General features: G+C 42.5%; 2 protein-coding genes across 3 annotated transcripts; both read right to left on the reverse strand.

The window, feature by feature from the left end:
• Positions 1-855: 855 nt before the first annotated feature.
• LOC4352904 (LRR receptor-like serine/threonine-protein kinase FEI 1) lies at positions 856-4,716 on the reverse strand. The gene is made up of 13 exons (XM_015763344.3): positions 4,488-4,716; positions 4,230-4,365; positions 3,949-4,020; positions 3,766-3,837; positions 3,585-3,656; positions 3,444-3,515; positions 3,259-3,330; positions 2,967-3,073; positions 2,675-2,857; positions 2,248-2,580; positions 1,868-2,122; positions 1,380-1,513; positions 856-1,294 (listed from the first exon to the last, which is right to left on the reverse strand). Exons 1-13 carry the CDS (start codon positions 4,639-4,641, stop codon positions 1,070-1,072), a joined length of 1,887 nt encoding a protein of 628 aa, XP_015618830.1. The 5' UTR covers positions 4,642-4,716; the 3' UTR covers positions 856-1,069.
• A 2,111-nt stretch (positions 4,717-6,827) lies between these two features.
• LOC4352905 (protein NRT1/ PTR FAMILY 2.11) lies at positions 6,828-11,274 on the reverse strand. Of its 2 annotated transcripts, none has more exons than XM_015764991.3 (2): positions 11,003-11,274; positions 6,828-8,728 (listed from the first exon to the last, which is right to left on the reverse strand). In XM_015764991.3, exons 1-2 carry the CDS (start codon positions 11,121-11,123, stop codon positions 7,083-7,085), a joined length of 1,767 nt encoding a protein of 588 aa, XP_015620477.1. In that variant the 5' UTR covers positions 11,124-11,274; the 3' UTR covers positions 6,828-7,082. The 2 variants fall into 2 exon arrangements, with proteins under 2 accessions (XP_015620477.1, XP_015620478.1); XM_015764992.3 differs by having other exon boundaries at positions 6,828-8,759; positions 11,003-11,260.
• Between the last annotated feature and the right edge of the window lie 4,273 nt (positions 11,275-15,547).

The raw sequence follows: 15,547 nt of genomic DNA on the forward strand, positions 1-15,547 counted from the left end.
TGAAAGGCTTTATTAGCGCTTTACTAAACACGGTATGACATGTACTGGGTGGCTCCACCATAATGTCATGGCAAAATGGCAATGACAATGCACATTTTTCTTTTCCTTTTTTTTTCTTATTAGCTTCTATCTGAGCGATTTCACATTGCTCTGGTTCTGAAAGATTGGATTTTAACATTGCTCTGATTCTGAAAGATTAGATTTCGCATGCTTGATCTTGATCCTTGAGTACCTAGTTACTTGAAAAGCTACTATACTATTACCATGCTAGTAGCACATTGACAGGGTTCAGATCTCAACCATTAATCTGCATATATTAGGGATTAAAGAAGAAGGATGATACGATGCTCCTCATTATTCTAGTCAGTCTGTTGTGAAAGCTTTCGAAAGGGATGGAGATTTTGATGAGGCCCGCCTGGCTCACTTCTCAAGTGCCATGGAAGAATGGAAGCGTGCAAAACTCCACTAGTTCTTGCCATCCCAGTAGTATATTTTCTTTCATTTCACCTTCTTCAATTCCTGGAGCATTGTGCAAGTTTTGCACCCGTGCTTGCTTGACTGTATATCTTGTTTGTTTGCAGCTGGTAACTAGTGCCACATCTACCAAGAACCAAGATTGGATTGCCATGCAAGCCTGGAATATTTGGAGCTACTCACCCAGCTGTTGTATGTTACTATACTACACAACTGATGATCCTCAAGTTATTTATTAACTAATTTAGTGCTGTCTGTGATTTTCTTGTTCCAAAATAGTGTTGTTAACTTATCACTTTGGCTTGCATCAGTACCTAGCTAGTTGACAGCATTTTTTCTGTGGTTTGGTTTAAGTGGATTTGCAGCAGCCAGACAGATAAATGAGAAAAAAAAAGATGAACAGAAGGTCTCCACTATGTACAGACCACCACAGTGATTTGGTTCTGCCCAAAGAACCAGCTGGGCACAAAAGAAGAAGATGTGAAGCTGCACTTGTCCAGCTACACTCCTACACGGTTCATCATCATGTATCTACAAAATTTGTTGCTTGTCACTGCAATCATGAGTAGTAGCAACCATTATAGGAGGTACTCACTCAGAGTTCCAGGTGCTGCTCGTAGTAGAGCTCACTCATGCAGGGAGACAGGATCTCCTCCTCCAGCATCTTCAGGACAGCGCTCATCGATGGACGCTGGCCTGGGTCTGCATCGGTGCACATCGCAGCAATGTCGAGGATCGCCTCGACTGCTTCCACTTCCACATCACCGCAGTTCTCATCAATGATCTCCTCCAGCCGATGCTCCCCCGTCAGGGTGTTGAGCTGCAGAAGAAAGTTGGCAATTCAGATTACTTTTGTCACTTGTAAGATTCATAGGAGGGAGGGAATATAGAGAGGTTCTTCTTACCCAGCCAACAATGTTCAGTCCCTTCTTGAGGAAGCATGCATCTGTAGGCCTCTTTCCGGTCACCAACTCGAGCAAAAGCACTCCAAAGCTATACACATCAGATTTTTCAGTAGCATGGCCATTTTGCAGGTATTCTGTCCATATAAAGTTAAAAATGACCAATGTCAGTCTGGATGGAAGGTGCTCAACACAGATTTAAACAGGCAGCATTGGTGTTGTCTTAAAAAAGCATGATTTGTCTCGATTTATCTCCAGTAGCTTGACTACAAAGTAGTACAAACTACTACGAATCTGGATTTAGTACTAGGTGGTGTCTAATCGAATATTAGGTTACTATATTTTAGGACGGAGAAAGTGCTTAACAGTCATAAGCTTCTACTGTTAGTCTGTACTCTGTACAATACAAAAGGGGGAGCAGTAATTATGCAGGACAGCATGATCTTTTGTTTTGATTGAAAGCATCACAGTGTGGAATAGAGAATAAGTACCTGGTGCTAGGTATCCAAAAGTACCCGCGACAACAGTGGTAACGTGGGCATCATTATCTACAAGCAGCCTTGCAAGGCCAAAATCTGATACGCGGGGTTCCAAGCTTCTGTCCAGAAGGATGTTACTGGCTTTGATGTCCCTGTGCACAATCACGGGTGAGCAATCGTGGTGCAAATACGCCAGCCCTCGAGCAGAGCCCAGGGCAATCTTCATACGTGCATTCCAGTTCAATGGTTGATCATCCTGAGCATCTCCTGAAATCAGGGACAAGGCGTTTTTGAGCATCAGGTAATGTAAGAAGTTTTTGCACAATTGAAGCAGTTGTAACCATGATGATGAAACAATATGCAGCAAGATGCAAGAAAGACAATAGGCTTACCATGAAGGTAGCAATCCAAACTGCCCAGCTCCAAGAAATCATATATGAGTAGTTTGGCTGTAGGAAGACGGCAGTATCCTCGCAGATTGACAAGGTTAATGTGCCTAATGCTGCCCAGAATCTCAAGCTCCTTCTCGAAGGTCCTATCGCGCCCTTCACGGTTGAGATCAATCCTCTTGACAGCAAATGCCGTGCCATCATCCATCACCATCTTGTACACGGTACCAAAACCGCCACAACCGACCACATCCTCTTCATCAAGCAGCTCCAACCTTCTGATGATCTCACCTGATGAGTACGGAAGGTTCCACTGGTATGTCACGAGCTTCGCACCTAAGTCAGAACACCACAGATAGCAATTAGTTTCCATTAAGTGAGGGCCTGGACAGGCCGGAACGAGTGATAGCAGCTGTGTCGACTTTATTACCATCTGGGATAGTTTGCTTGTCCATTTTAACATAGCTTCCACCAATGCTCTTCTTCCTGGACAGAAGACATATCCAGAGGAAGCCTAGTACCGCGATCAATGCAAGAGCCATGGTTGACATTGAGCCAATCACAATGCCATTCAGGAAGTGCGATGTTTTGTTGTTGTTGATTGGTGAAACGCCTGTTTGCGACAGAGAGATGAAACCATCAGTTAGTCACACACACATTGCACCAAATTTGGTGAGAAGAGCTTCAACACTGAGAAGATGGCTTAGAAATGGAAGACTTGCCAGCTGAGGAGAGGGGATCAGAATGCGGCAACACGGCAGGAAACCCGAGGGTTCCACGGCAAGCCTTCTGGATGGGCAGTCCACAAAGCTCCAAATTCCCAACGAACCTGCAAATGCCATTGAATTGTCATGTGAAGAAATGCACCATGGCATTGAATACAGGTTGTGCTCAAGAAGTAGCAGAAATGCACAAATTTGTTCATGTTTGCTACAGTTATGCTCCCACATCATAAAGAGCAATGACACATCAAAGAAAGTAGAAAGGAAGATGGGCCCAAATCTAAAAGCTTACGAGCTGCTTTTGAAGGTTCCAAGGACACCAACATTTGGGATTTCTCCAGAAAAGAAATTGGTGGACAGATTCCTGCAATGCAAATAAGCATATGTTCTTTCAGAGATTTGCAACAGCATTTACTCGTCTGGTTTTAGCAATGCCGACAAGATGGCATAAGGAAATTTATACAGCAAGAAACTTACAGGAAACGAAGGTGAGTAAGGCTTCCAATGGACGCCGGTATTGTGCCCCTCAACAGGTTGCTGGACAAGTCCCTGCAGATGGCACGCATTAGACCAAGAATAAGCAGTGAATCAGATCAGGGTATTTTGCTAAGAACCTACAAGATTGTGAGGTGAATGAGCTCGCCAATCTCTGAAGGGATGCCTCCTTGTAGGTAGTTGGCTCTCAAGTAACTGCACACACACAGAGTAAATTAAACCTCCGCATTTCAGCTCTACAAAGTCATTAGCAGACAGATGGAGATGGAACCAAACAAGTACTAGATCGTAGCAGCATACATACATCGCTCTGAGCTCGGTGCAGTTCTTGATCTCAGAAGGGATTGGGCCATGCAAGCTGTTCTGGTGCAATGCTCTGAACAAAAGGGGTTAGAAATTAAAGAAAGACCAATGCGGATAGTGTAAATGAAGATGGTGTTGAAATGGGAAGTGTTGCACAAAAGTGGTGAAGAAGAAAAAATGTTACATTCTCTGCAGCTTGTCGAGCTTCCCAATGTTAGGTGAAATGATGCCCCCAAGCTGCATGTAAGGGAGATTTCTGGTAGAAAAGGAAAACATGAAAGAAGAGATTATTCAGGGGGCGAGGAATCCAATGAGCACATGGGTAGCCGAGCCATGAAACATTTTGCTTGAGACTTGAGAGAGAGATGCAAAAGGGAAAAGAAAAATGAAAGATAAGGCTAATTAATCTGGGTGCAAAATGGAGAAATGCAAGGAAGGAAAGATAGAGATAAATTGGAGACGGACATGGATTGGACCCTGAGGTCGGGGAAGGAGCAGGAGATGCCCTCCCAGCCGCAGGGGTTAGGGTCGGTGGGCTTCCAGGTCGTCAGCCGCTGGCTGCTGCCATTGAAGGAGAGCTTGAGCTCCAGCAATGCCTGCCCTGCAAGGAGCAGAAAAAACACAACTACCCCGGTGAGACAGCCAGATTGGAGGAAGCGTTCTCTCATCCATCCATCCATCCATCCATGGATGCGTAGTGCAGCGCAGAGAGAGAGAGGGTACCGTCCGGGGTGAGGGCCATGGAGGTGGAGCAGAGCAGTGAGGCAGCCATGGCGGTGACGAGGGCAGCGCACAGGCCCACCACCTGCCCCGGAGTCCCGTGGCGGCCGCCGCTCGTCGGCTCCATCTTCTTCATCTTGTTGCTTGTGCTGTCCATGGTGGCCTTGGCTTGGTCTCTCTCTCTCTCTCTCTCTCTCTCTCTCTAGAGTGTAGTGGGAGTGAGAGTGAGGGTGAGGGAGGCTTTTGCTGGTTGGATTTTGAAAGGTAGCGAGCGAGCCGAGGACTAGTCTGAGCTGCTGTCATCTGACATGTGGGACTCCAGCCTGACTCCCGGGCCCACATGTCGGCGAGTAAGGATGTGTGGTGGTAGCCGTAGCAATTTTCTACTCCAAAAGCCGCCAAACACGACACTGGTCGCACGCGCAAGCTACACTGAATTTTGCTTTCCTTTCTTTTTCTTTCTTCAGCACTCCTCCTGTATGTACAGTACAGACAAATTGTACCGCCTGTATATACATACAAATACACGTATGTAGGTATGTAAAGACAGACTTAAATACGTAGATACAGATACTACAAGCCAGGTAGGTACGTAACGTTGGAGATGTAAATATGTGAGCTACGGTACGTAAGCTTGTTGGTTGTGCGATGGTATACGATGAGGATCAGGAGGAAAGGCCGGATTGTCAAAAAATACAGACAGCTAGCTGACTGCAAATACTGCTGCATTGCCATTGAAGATAATTACTACATGAGCATCACTAGCATAGTAACCTGCCTGTACTAACAAGATGAGCACCATGTAAGTATAGTACTCCTTGCATGCATTAACTTAACTTTGGTGTGTGCAAGATCGAGGGAACAGCAAGACAGAGACAACAAAATACAAAATGACAAAAATAATGTTAGCAACTGGAGTAGCCGTTGATAATGGAATGACGATGGCCCACCACCACCAACACAATCCCGTTGAGTTGCTACTTCAATACTACTAGTACGTGTAAACTTGAAACAGTAGCTGAAGAACAAACAATAACTTGTTGATCATTTGATGAATGTTTCAAAACCACAGACACGCCCATACCAACTCCAATTCGATTCGATCCACATACACCCTTTTTAAAATAAAATAAGTTCAAACAAGATCGATCTGTCCTGAAACTCATCTGAGCCCAACGTTAAATTTTGCAACAACAAGACAAACGCAGGTGCAGTGAGAGCCGTACTAGATGCACCACGCATCGTCAGGAGTATTAAATTCTTCGTTACTGCTAGTAGAATCCAATGTTTTGTTGGATTAATCATCACAAGGGGTATACAGTACGTATTACCATTAGCTACTACTCCTCGTTACCGTCCTAGCTTGGGCCGTTGCATGCAGTGCAGCAGTGGTGACCTCCTGCGGTCATCTTACTCATCTACACTATCAAATAAGATTTTCTTTCAGTTTATGTTAGCGCATTTTTCTAACTGCTAATGTGAAAACTTTTTATATAAAAGTTGCTTTAAAATATCAAATAAATTTATTTATCTTCATTAGTTTCAAACACCTTAGTGTGTCGTGTACTCGTTAGGTCGTGCCGGCGATCGACACCATCCAATTCTCCCTCTCCCCGGTGAAGAGAGACATTGCCTTGCAGTTAGTAGTTACTTTTTGATACTCCCTCCGTTTCTAAATATTTGACTTCGTTAATTTTTTTTAAACATGTTTTACCGTTTGTCTTATTCAAAAAATTTAAGTAATTATTTTTTTCCTATCATTTGATTCATTGTTAAATATACATTTTATGTATACGTATAGTTTTACATATTTCACATAAGTTTTTGAATAAGACGAATGATCAAACATGTATAAAAAATCAACAGTGTCGGATATTTAGAAATAGAGAGAGTAATATGTTTCACACGGCTCGAAGACAATTTTATCGAGGGTTGGTGCGCGCGAGATCTGGTCGACTGAACGGTTAGGCTTAAATTTCGGTGAGTCTACTTGCACCTTTGAATTCAATTTTCAGAACTTGGGCTTTAACTTTGAGACCTTGCTATAAAGGTTTGTGGATGACAAAAACTAAATGTTGTTTATGTAAGTAGCATTTTGTCAATCAGGGTGAAGGTTTAGCAATTATCTGTCTTTAGGCTAGTGTTTCAGTTAGTTCTCTCGTTTTTCATTAAATTGTGCTTTGCAATTAAAAGTTATGTTGACTGCAAAGGTTGTAGCTTATTTGAAGCAAAGATTGGAACGGAAATTCTCATTATCTTAGAGTTACAGCTCTCCCAAACGTGTTGTTTTGCTCCTGTCAGTGTTGCCGACATGAGTCCCTTCGTTACGGGGCGATTTTGGGCTTTCGGTGGGCTCGTTTCAGCCCTAAGAAGAAATGATATGGGCCGGCCCATACATTCATAATACAGATTTACAATTACATTCATTCATCCCTAATGTAATTAATGTAGTCCAATTCCAAACTGGATCGTACAAGTATCATCTCTCTTCTTTCTGTCTCTGTTGTGTTCATCATGGAGTGGACACATGCATATGCATCAAGTAGTATATAGTAAGTATGAAAAGTCAGCGTACGTGTGTAGTAGCTGTCAGTGTCGTCAGACCGCCATGGCCGGCGGCGCGTCGGCGTTGTGCTTGGAGCTGGTCTGAAGAAGCTCAACGCCGCCGTGGTCGGCGATGTTCTTGGACCTGTACCAGAGCGCGCAGACCACGAAGTAAGCCAGGTTGGCGGCCGACATGGCGCCCACCACAAGGTAGAAGAGGTCGACGCGGCCCTTATCGATGTCCTGCGCCAGCCACCCCGTCGCCCGCTCCACCGCCGTCACCATCGCCCCGCTCGCGTAGCTCGCCACCGCCAGCGCCAGCGGCGACAGCGCCCCCGCCACGCTCCTCATGCTCTCCGGCGACTCCTTGTAGCACAGCTCGTTCAGCCCGATCGCCGCGAACGCCTCCGACAGCCCCGCCATCGCCTGCTGCGGCACCATCCACGCCCACGACGACGACGACCCTCCTCCCGCCCCGCGCCGCCTCTGCTCCACCGCCACCGCCACCGCCATCGTCGCCACCGACAGCGCCAGCCCGATCCCGATGCGCTGCAGCTGGCTGATCCCCTCCTCACGCCCCGTCACCCGCCGCAGCGCCGGCACCACCGCGCGGTCGTACACCGGCAGCCACGCCGTGAGCGCCACCATGTTGAACACCACCATCGACCCCGCCGGCACCTCGAACCCCGACCTCCCCACCCGCCGGTCCGACTGCATCACCTGGAACACCGTGTACGTGCCCAGCTGCGTCAGCATCACGTAGTACACGATCGACGACGACCACACCGGGATCATCCGCGCAAGCACCTTCACCTCCTCCACCTGCTGCACCGTGCACAGCCGCCACGGGTTCGCCGCCGCCGCGCTCATGCCGTCCACCACCGCGTCCTCCGCCGTCACCACCGCGGCCTTGTCCAGCCACCGGAACTGGTCCGTGTGCTTGATCTTGGCCACCAGCTTGCTCCGGTGCGGCGGATCGAACAGGTCGTCGGCAGGAGACGCCGGGGCAGGGAGGCGCCTCTTGCGGGCGGCGGCGACGAGCACCTGGGCGAAGCTGGTGAAGGGGCTGCCCTCGGGGCGGACGCGGACGTAGAGGCGGGTGCCCATGAAGAAGAGCGCGCAGGAGAGGGCCATGAGCGCGGTGGGCACGGCGAGGCCGATGGCCCAGTTGATGTTGCTCTGGAGGTAGATGATGAGCGTGGCGGACACCATCATGGCGATGGTGAAGGTGAAGTAGTACCAGTTGAAGAAGCTGGCGATGCCGCGGCGGCCCGCGGCGGTGGCCGGGTCGAACTGGTCGGCGCCGAAGGCGAGGTTGCAGGGGCGGATGCCGCCGGCGCCGACGACGAGGAAGGCGAAGGAGGCGAGGAGCGCGGCGAGCTGGCGGTGCGTGGGGCCCTGGCACGACGTGGACGAGGAGGAGGCACAAGGTGGGGGGTGGAGAGATGGGATGGCGGCGGTGAGGGTGAGCACAAGCATGCCGAGGAAGGAGGCGATGGAGGCGGCGGCGAGGGTGGCGTAGCGGCCGAGGTAGGCGTCGCAGAGGAAGGCGCCGAGGAGAGGGGCGAGGTTGGAGGTACCGGAGAAGACGTTGAGGAGGGTGGCGGCGGCGGCGCTGGGGATGTGGAAGACGGTGGTGAGGTACACCAGCAGGTTCGCCGTCGTGCCGATCGTCCCCAGCCTTTCGCATGTCTCGTTCCCTGATCCATCGTCTCGTGTCAAACTCCATCCCTTTTTTTTAAGAGAAAAGTAAGAATTACCCCCTAACTATTGGGTGAGTACGAATAACACCTCTAAAGTTGAAAACCACACATCGCTCACCTCAAACTTTCAAAACCGAACAAGAAACCCCCCTCCCCCACCCTCCCCGGGAACAATGTTGCGAGCGGTTTGGAGTTCGAATATTACACGTGGCACAGTCCACTCAGCAATATTTTTCTAAAAAATAGCATGCCAACTTGACAGAATCCACACCCTCTTTCTCTTCCCCCTCTCCTTCAGAAACGCGTGGCCGGCCCACCGCCGCCGCGCTCTTTAGAACGAGAGGGAGAAGAGAGAGAAATAGATGTGGGGATTCTGACAAGTGGGCCCGCTATTTTTTTTAGAAAAAAATTACTAACTGGACTGCCACGTGTGCTATACGAACTCTAAACTGCTCGCAATAGTGCTAGGGGGTTTCTTGTCCGGTATTGAAAGTTCGGGGTGAGCGATGTTTGATTTTCGAGTTTAGTGGTGTTATTCATACTCATCCAATAGTTCAGGGGTAATTCGTACTTTTCTCTTTTTTTATTTACAAATTATTATTTGCAAAATGGTATTATAAGATCTACTAGACATGGCATCATCTTAAAGGCCCCATTTGATATAGATTAGTGAGTGGATTAATTAATTATCGCACATTATTTACTTATTATTTGGATGGATGAAATATTGTAATAAATAAACTTAACAAAATACTCCTCCGTTTAGTAATAAGTGGTCTAAATAATGCAGTAGAAAAAAGTTTATAGAAAAATTGAAGTGTGCAGCGAATAATTTATTTCATAATCCGGTAAATAATTTTAAAAGAATAGGGAGTTGTCAGTAATTCTTTTATATATGTTTGACTAGAAAAAATGTCCGTGCATTACAACATGTAAATATTTTTTTAAAATTTTATTATTGCTATACGTTTTAGTTAGGATAAAATTTACTTTAGGAATTCTCTTGATATTTTTTCAGAAAATCATGAGTTGCAATTATTAGTCCATATTTCATCTCAAGTTAGCATGCAAGTTTTTTTAAAAGATTTGTTATACGACACCTTTTATGCTTCCAAAAGGAAACAAGCTTAAAAACCGGCTCAAATACAGATGGCATACCAAAATACCACAAAAAACATCTTCAATTAAAGAAAACAAACTTAAAATACAACTCAAACACGGATATGTATTTCCAAAAACGAAAAAACTTAAAAACCAACTTAAATATGGATGACATAATAGTAGAGAAATACTCCTCTATGCAAATGATAATTGTTTTCCAAGGTCTTAAAAACTGCACCGTGCAGATGATAATTTTTTGGGGGTGCTTTGGAACGCATATGAACCCTTTCCCTACTTCTACTGGAATTGAAACGGTTTCAATGGGGGGAAAGAAAAGAAAAATCAGTTTGAAACCAGTAGGTGGTTGAAAAAGCAAAACGAAAAAGAGAGAGGTGCTGAGATTGGTACTACCACGCTGGGCTGGGCTGAGAAGAGGACACTTCCCTAGCGTAGTGCAGTTGGGTAACTTTAATGCAATTGATTGTTGGTGGTGCCATCAGGCATGTGCAGCTGCAGTGCACAGTGCTTCTATCTTGTCTATCTTCTTTCTTGCTTTCTTCTTCTTCTTTTCTTCTTCTTTCTACCTCCATGGCTCCTCTCCATCTGCCTGCTTCATCGGTTGCCTTTGGACTAACTTGCTTCCTTGATTGTATAACTTCACCACATTTACCATCTAACTTCTCTACTAAGCTTTTATTTTTTCATTGACGTTTAATTGGGAAAAAAGAGATGGAAAAAAAAGAGGAAGTGTGTACTTTGGTGTATGGATGAAGCAATAATGCAAATCCAGCGAGCTGAAGCATATATGCGCACAAATTGCGTATGAATTGATAGCTGAGATTTGGAGCCAGCAACTAACTAAAAGGAAGAGATCTAGCTAGTGATGTAGGAGACTATGCACTTCACTAAACTACAGGAGGTCATCATCTGCTATAGCTAGCTGCAGCCATGTTGGATGTCCATTTCCATCTTACTTTTTTTTGTGTTCAAAATAAAAACATACAGTACATGCATGCTCAAAGAAGAGAAGAGTAGGATCCAAACCGGAGAGAGTTAAAGGAGAAGAACAGAGCTGAGGGTGAGGAGCTAATTAAGAGCTAGGGAGGCCGGGAGGATATATATATATATATATATAACCATGGAGGAGCTAGAAGATACAGTAGTACATACCTATGACGTACGGCATGACCTTCCATCCATGGTACCGGACGGCTTGCTCGCCATGGCCGGAGATGTGCTGCTGCTTCTCCGGCGCCAGCTTAGTTTGCTCCTGCGACGGCGCCGGCGGCATACCTTGTGCTTAGCTAGATTTGTCCGTGTGAATAATTTATGTAAGATTAGGCCTAGGAAAGAAAGAAAGAAAGAAAGGATGGATGAAGAAGAAGAGGTCTCCGGCCGGCCGGGCGCCGGCTCATCCCTGCCTCCACCTGCCATTTATATACTACAACTACAAACTTACAAACCTACTGGACTAGTATATCTCACCTCCAAATCCAAATAATTTCACGTATGATATATGCGTGCGTACGTATATGTATGTATACGAGTGTGCCACGTACGTACGTACGTATACAAGTATTTATGGGGGCATGACATGAATGGGAATGAATAGACGAGCAGAGGATCTACCTACAGTAGAGGAGTAACAGTAATTTAGCAATGCTACTCAGGAACTCATGGACAAATAATTGAAGGCCGGCAGGAGTAGGAGGGCGTAGCCAACAAGATGCTGTTCCATCAGTCTAATTTTAAGTATGATTGTGGGTTTTTTTTTAATATTTGACCGTTCGTCTTATTTAAAAAATTTATAAACAAATTTTAAAAAATAAGCCACACATAGAATACTAGTCATATTTTATCATCCAATAATAATAAAAATATTAATAAAAAAATTTAAATAAGATCAACTGCACTTAAAATAGGACAGAGGCAAACCCTCCATATTTGCAGGATGTTAATGTGAGATGACAACGTTGACACATATGTATGATGATTAACTACCCATTACATACTGCTACTGTACTCCGATCCTGATGACTTGCTAATCCATTTGACATCAATTCAATGCTTTCATATATTTGCGATTGTAATTGCTGATTGACCTGGCAATTGCTCGTTTTTTCCCGGAAGCAGAGGTACATCTGTAGTTGCCATACTTGCATGATTCAAGGAAGGAAGTGTGTGTACCTGTACGTATCCCCAACTAACCAACTGCCTGCTTATGGCGACCTTCAATTCCTTCCTACCACTAGATATGATCTCTCTTCAATTATATGTAGTTTCCACTTTCTTAATTAACAACCACCTTGGATTTTCTTTGTCACTGCAAATATTGCTCCTCGATCGTTTTCTTTGTTTTGTTCAGCTCCTTCACTCTTTCTTTTGTTGTCTAAATTAAAGAAAGATTAATTTCTTAGCTAGGTTAGCTGCCATGCATGCATTCTGAATCTGAGTGAGATATCATGCATGCATCACTTTCATTTTCGTGTGGAGTCCGCAGCTCGTGGCCCTCGGGGCCGCAATATTAATTTATGAACCAACGCATGGGCTAGCTGCTTGTCACTTCACTCCACTCACTTTAGTTTATAGAGTGCATTTCTTAACATTTTCCACGATATATATATATATGCATTCATTTCATATATAGGTTGCTGTGACGGTTGCGACCTTTGCCTGTTATTTTTCACCGGTGAAACAAGCAATATTAGTACACCAACCGCCGGTCAACCTATACTAAATTAGTATACAATACGTTTAAAATGGAGGTTGGGGCTGCGCTTTTGTTAACGTCGAAAACAAGCATAATTAATTAAATGGAGTATTAGCTATTGTAAACTTGGAAATTTGATTTGTCAAAACTTTTGTATATTTTTTATTAAAAATATACTGTTTAGCAGTTTAAAAAGTATGCTCACAAAAAATGATAGAGTATCTCACCCCAGCTTCTCTTTAGATCACAGCCGCCTTAGGCTGTGTTCAAATGTAAAGTTTGAAAACTTCTTCCCCATATAAAACAAAGCGACACATTAACACACAATTAATTAAGTATTAGCTAAAAAATAAAAAAAAATTAAAATTATTTTTAAAGCAACTTTACTATATTTTTTTTAAAAAAGTAATGTTTAATAGTTTAAAAATGTGCACATGAAAAATGAGAAAATAAAAGTTATGAGCTTTTCCTCCCAAATGCACCCTTAGTTAAGAAAATTTCAATATATATGGACAATATTCTATAAACTGTAGGTAGCTACTCCACCTCATAATCATAAATGAATACACTGCTAGCTTTGAATGAGAGAATGTAGCAGATTGTTTTTAGTCTTCTCAACTGTTCATTAGGACCAGTACTCCTTCCGTTTTAAAATAAGTGTAATTTTACACGGTTAATGTGCAACGTTTAACCGTTCGTCTTATTTAAAATTTTTTTATAATTAGTATTTTTATTGTTATTAGATGATAAAATATGAATATTATTTTATGTGTGACTAATTTTTTTAGTTTTTCTACAAATTATTTAAATAAAACGAACGGTCAAACGTTAGATACGGATACCCACTGTACTTATTTTAAATTATTTTAGGACGGAGGTAGAATCTATCTATCTATTATCTATCTTCTATTATTATATACTAAAAGTCCATTAAACTTCCTACAAACGCTCTCAAGTTACCACATGGCGCTCTAATAAATTAGAGAAAATCCTGTAAATTCTAAGAAAAAAGCAAAACATCTACCCCTTGATTTTCACTTAAATTGGTGGGTCCAATATTATACACCGTTAGATAAAATTGATCCTAAAATAAACCAAATACTATGGGTCCCACCTAACTCACGTACGTACATGGGTATGCAGTACGTACGCCTCCTTCCAATTATTTTGGTATGTAGTATGTACGCCTCCCTCCAATTATTTCTTCCTTTTTCTCTCTTCTTTTTTCCATTTATATAATTGATATATATATTCTAAATAAACATAATTTACAAACAAAGAATATACCATCATATAATTCTTTATAAACACAGTTAACTAAATTAGCTCTACAATCTTTGAAAATAAAATTTACACCATTATATGTTTACCCATTAAATCAATATAATTTCCAATTAAACCGGTGTACTCATTAATTTGTACTATTATTTTCAAATAATACACTATTTTAAAATAAAGTTTACACAATTATAATGTGTACTTATCAAATAAATAATTTAAGATCTATATTAACTAATTATACGTGCACTTAAACAGATGGACCCATTATTTAAATCATGGGATCTTTTTTTTTATTAATTTGGACTATTATTCTCAAATAATGTACTATTTTAAAATAAATTCTACACCATCATATTGTGTACCCATTAAATTAACAATTTAAAATATATATTAACTAATTTACATTTACACTAGAACCGGTGGACCCATTATTTAAATCAACATATCTATTGTTAATAACTAAAGTGTCCAAAGTTCTCTTTTTGGTCCGCTGCACAATGCACGTCTACACCTTTGCCTTTCGCACGTGTGACAAAGCATCGTGTCTGAGGCATCTTAGGTGATCACGATCGCTGCAACGCTACCGCTTTTGTTAATAAAAAATCTTAAGCCACCACATATATGTCAACTGTTAAAGATTTTTAGAATGAGAAAACAACGAGTTCTCACCTACATTATTTAGAAACATTAGAAAAACAATGTCCCCTCCACCTCCCTCTCCAATCACATGTGCATAACACTGTTACACTGCCAACCCATCTCTGGCTCGAGTTGTATGCTATTCATTCCTCTCCAATCTCCTCCCTATTTTCAGCATAATATTAACACATATTAATAGAATTCGTACTAGGATAAGAGTAATAAGGGAGTTTTAAGGCCCTATTTTTTTTATTGATTCCATCTTTTGCATTTTCATTTGCACGCTCCACGCTTTTCCAAGTTTATAAATGGTGCTTTTCTTAAACGACTTTTTAACTATTTAGAAGTTAATTCATTTGTTTATAATCTCAAATAGCTATCACATAAATCAGATAATTCATCAATTTCTGTTGTCCTAAACCCTAAGTAGTACATATTTTTTTCGTGCGAATCATGGTGATCAACGAATAATCAAAGTGGTAACATGAATCTTAAGAGCTACTATGAACAATTGCAAATATGTGTCAAAATTATTTGCTATTAATTAGACATCTAATGGTTTGCTAGCAACATATTTAATTTCTCTCTACATGTATATAAACATGGACAAAGCTAGAATGAATATTAACATATATCCCATACATATATATTACATGTTAATATTCTCATTACATGTGGTAAGTCCATTAAAATTTCAAATACCCTCAAGCTACCACTTGGTGCTCTAATAAATTAGAGAACATATTAGAAATTCTAAGAAAAAAAGCAAATTATCTATTACTTGATTTTCACTTAAATCGGTGGGTTCAATATTATAAACCATTAGATTAAATTGATCTTAGAAGAAACTAAATACTACAAGGTCCCACCTCTCCACCTTCGATACGCACCTACGTACGCGTGGGTACCTATGCTTCCCCTCCCTTTTATCATTTTTCCCTTTCTTCTTTTCTTCATGTATACGCTTCCCTCTCTTTCTTACTATATCATGCGCCTTCATGAGACGATTTAATCACAAGAATTTTGAGTATCTTGCTCTCACATTTTTAATTTGTAGCCATACTACAAGCAATATATAGTTTATT

This window comes from Oryza sativa, chromosome 12 (assembly GCF_034140825.1).
Source record: "Oryza sativa Japonica Group chromosome 12, ASM3414082v1".
Taxonomy (NCBI): domain Eukaryota; kingdom Viridiplantae; phylum Streptophyta; class Magnoliopsida; order Poales; family Poaceae; genus Oryza; species Oryza sativa.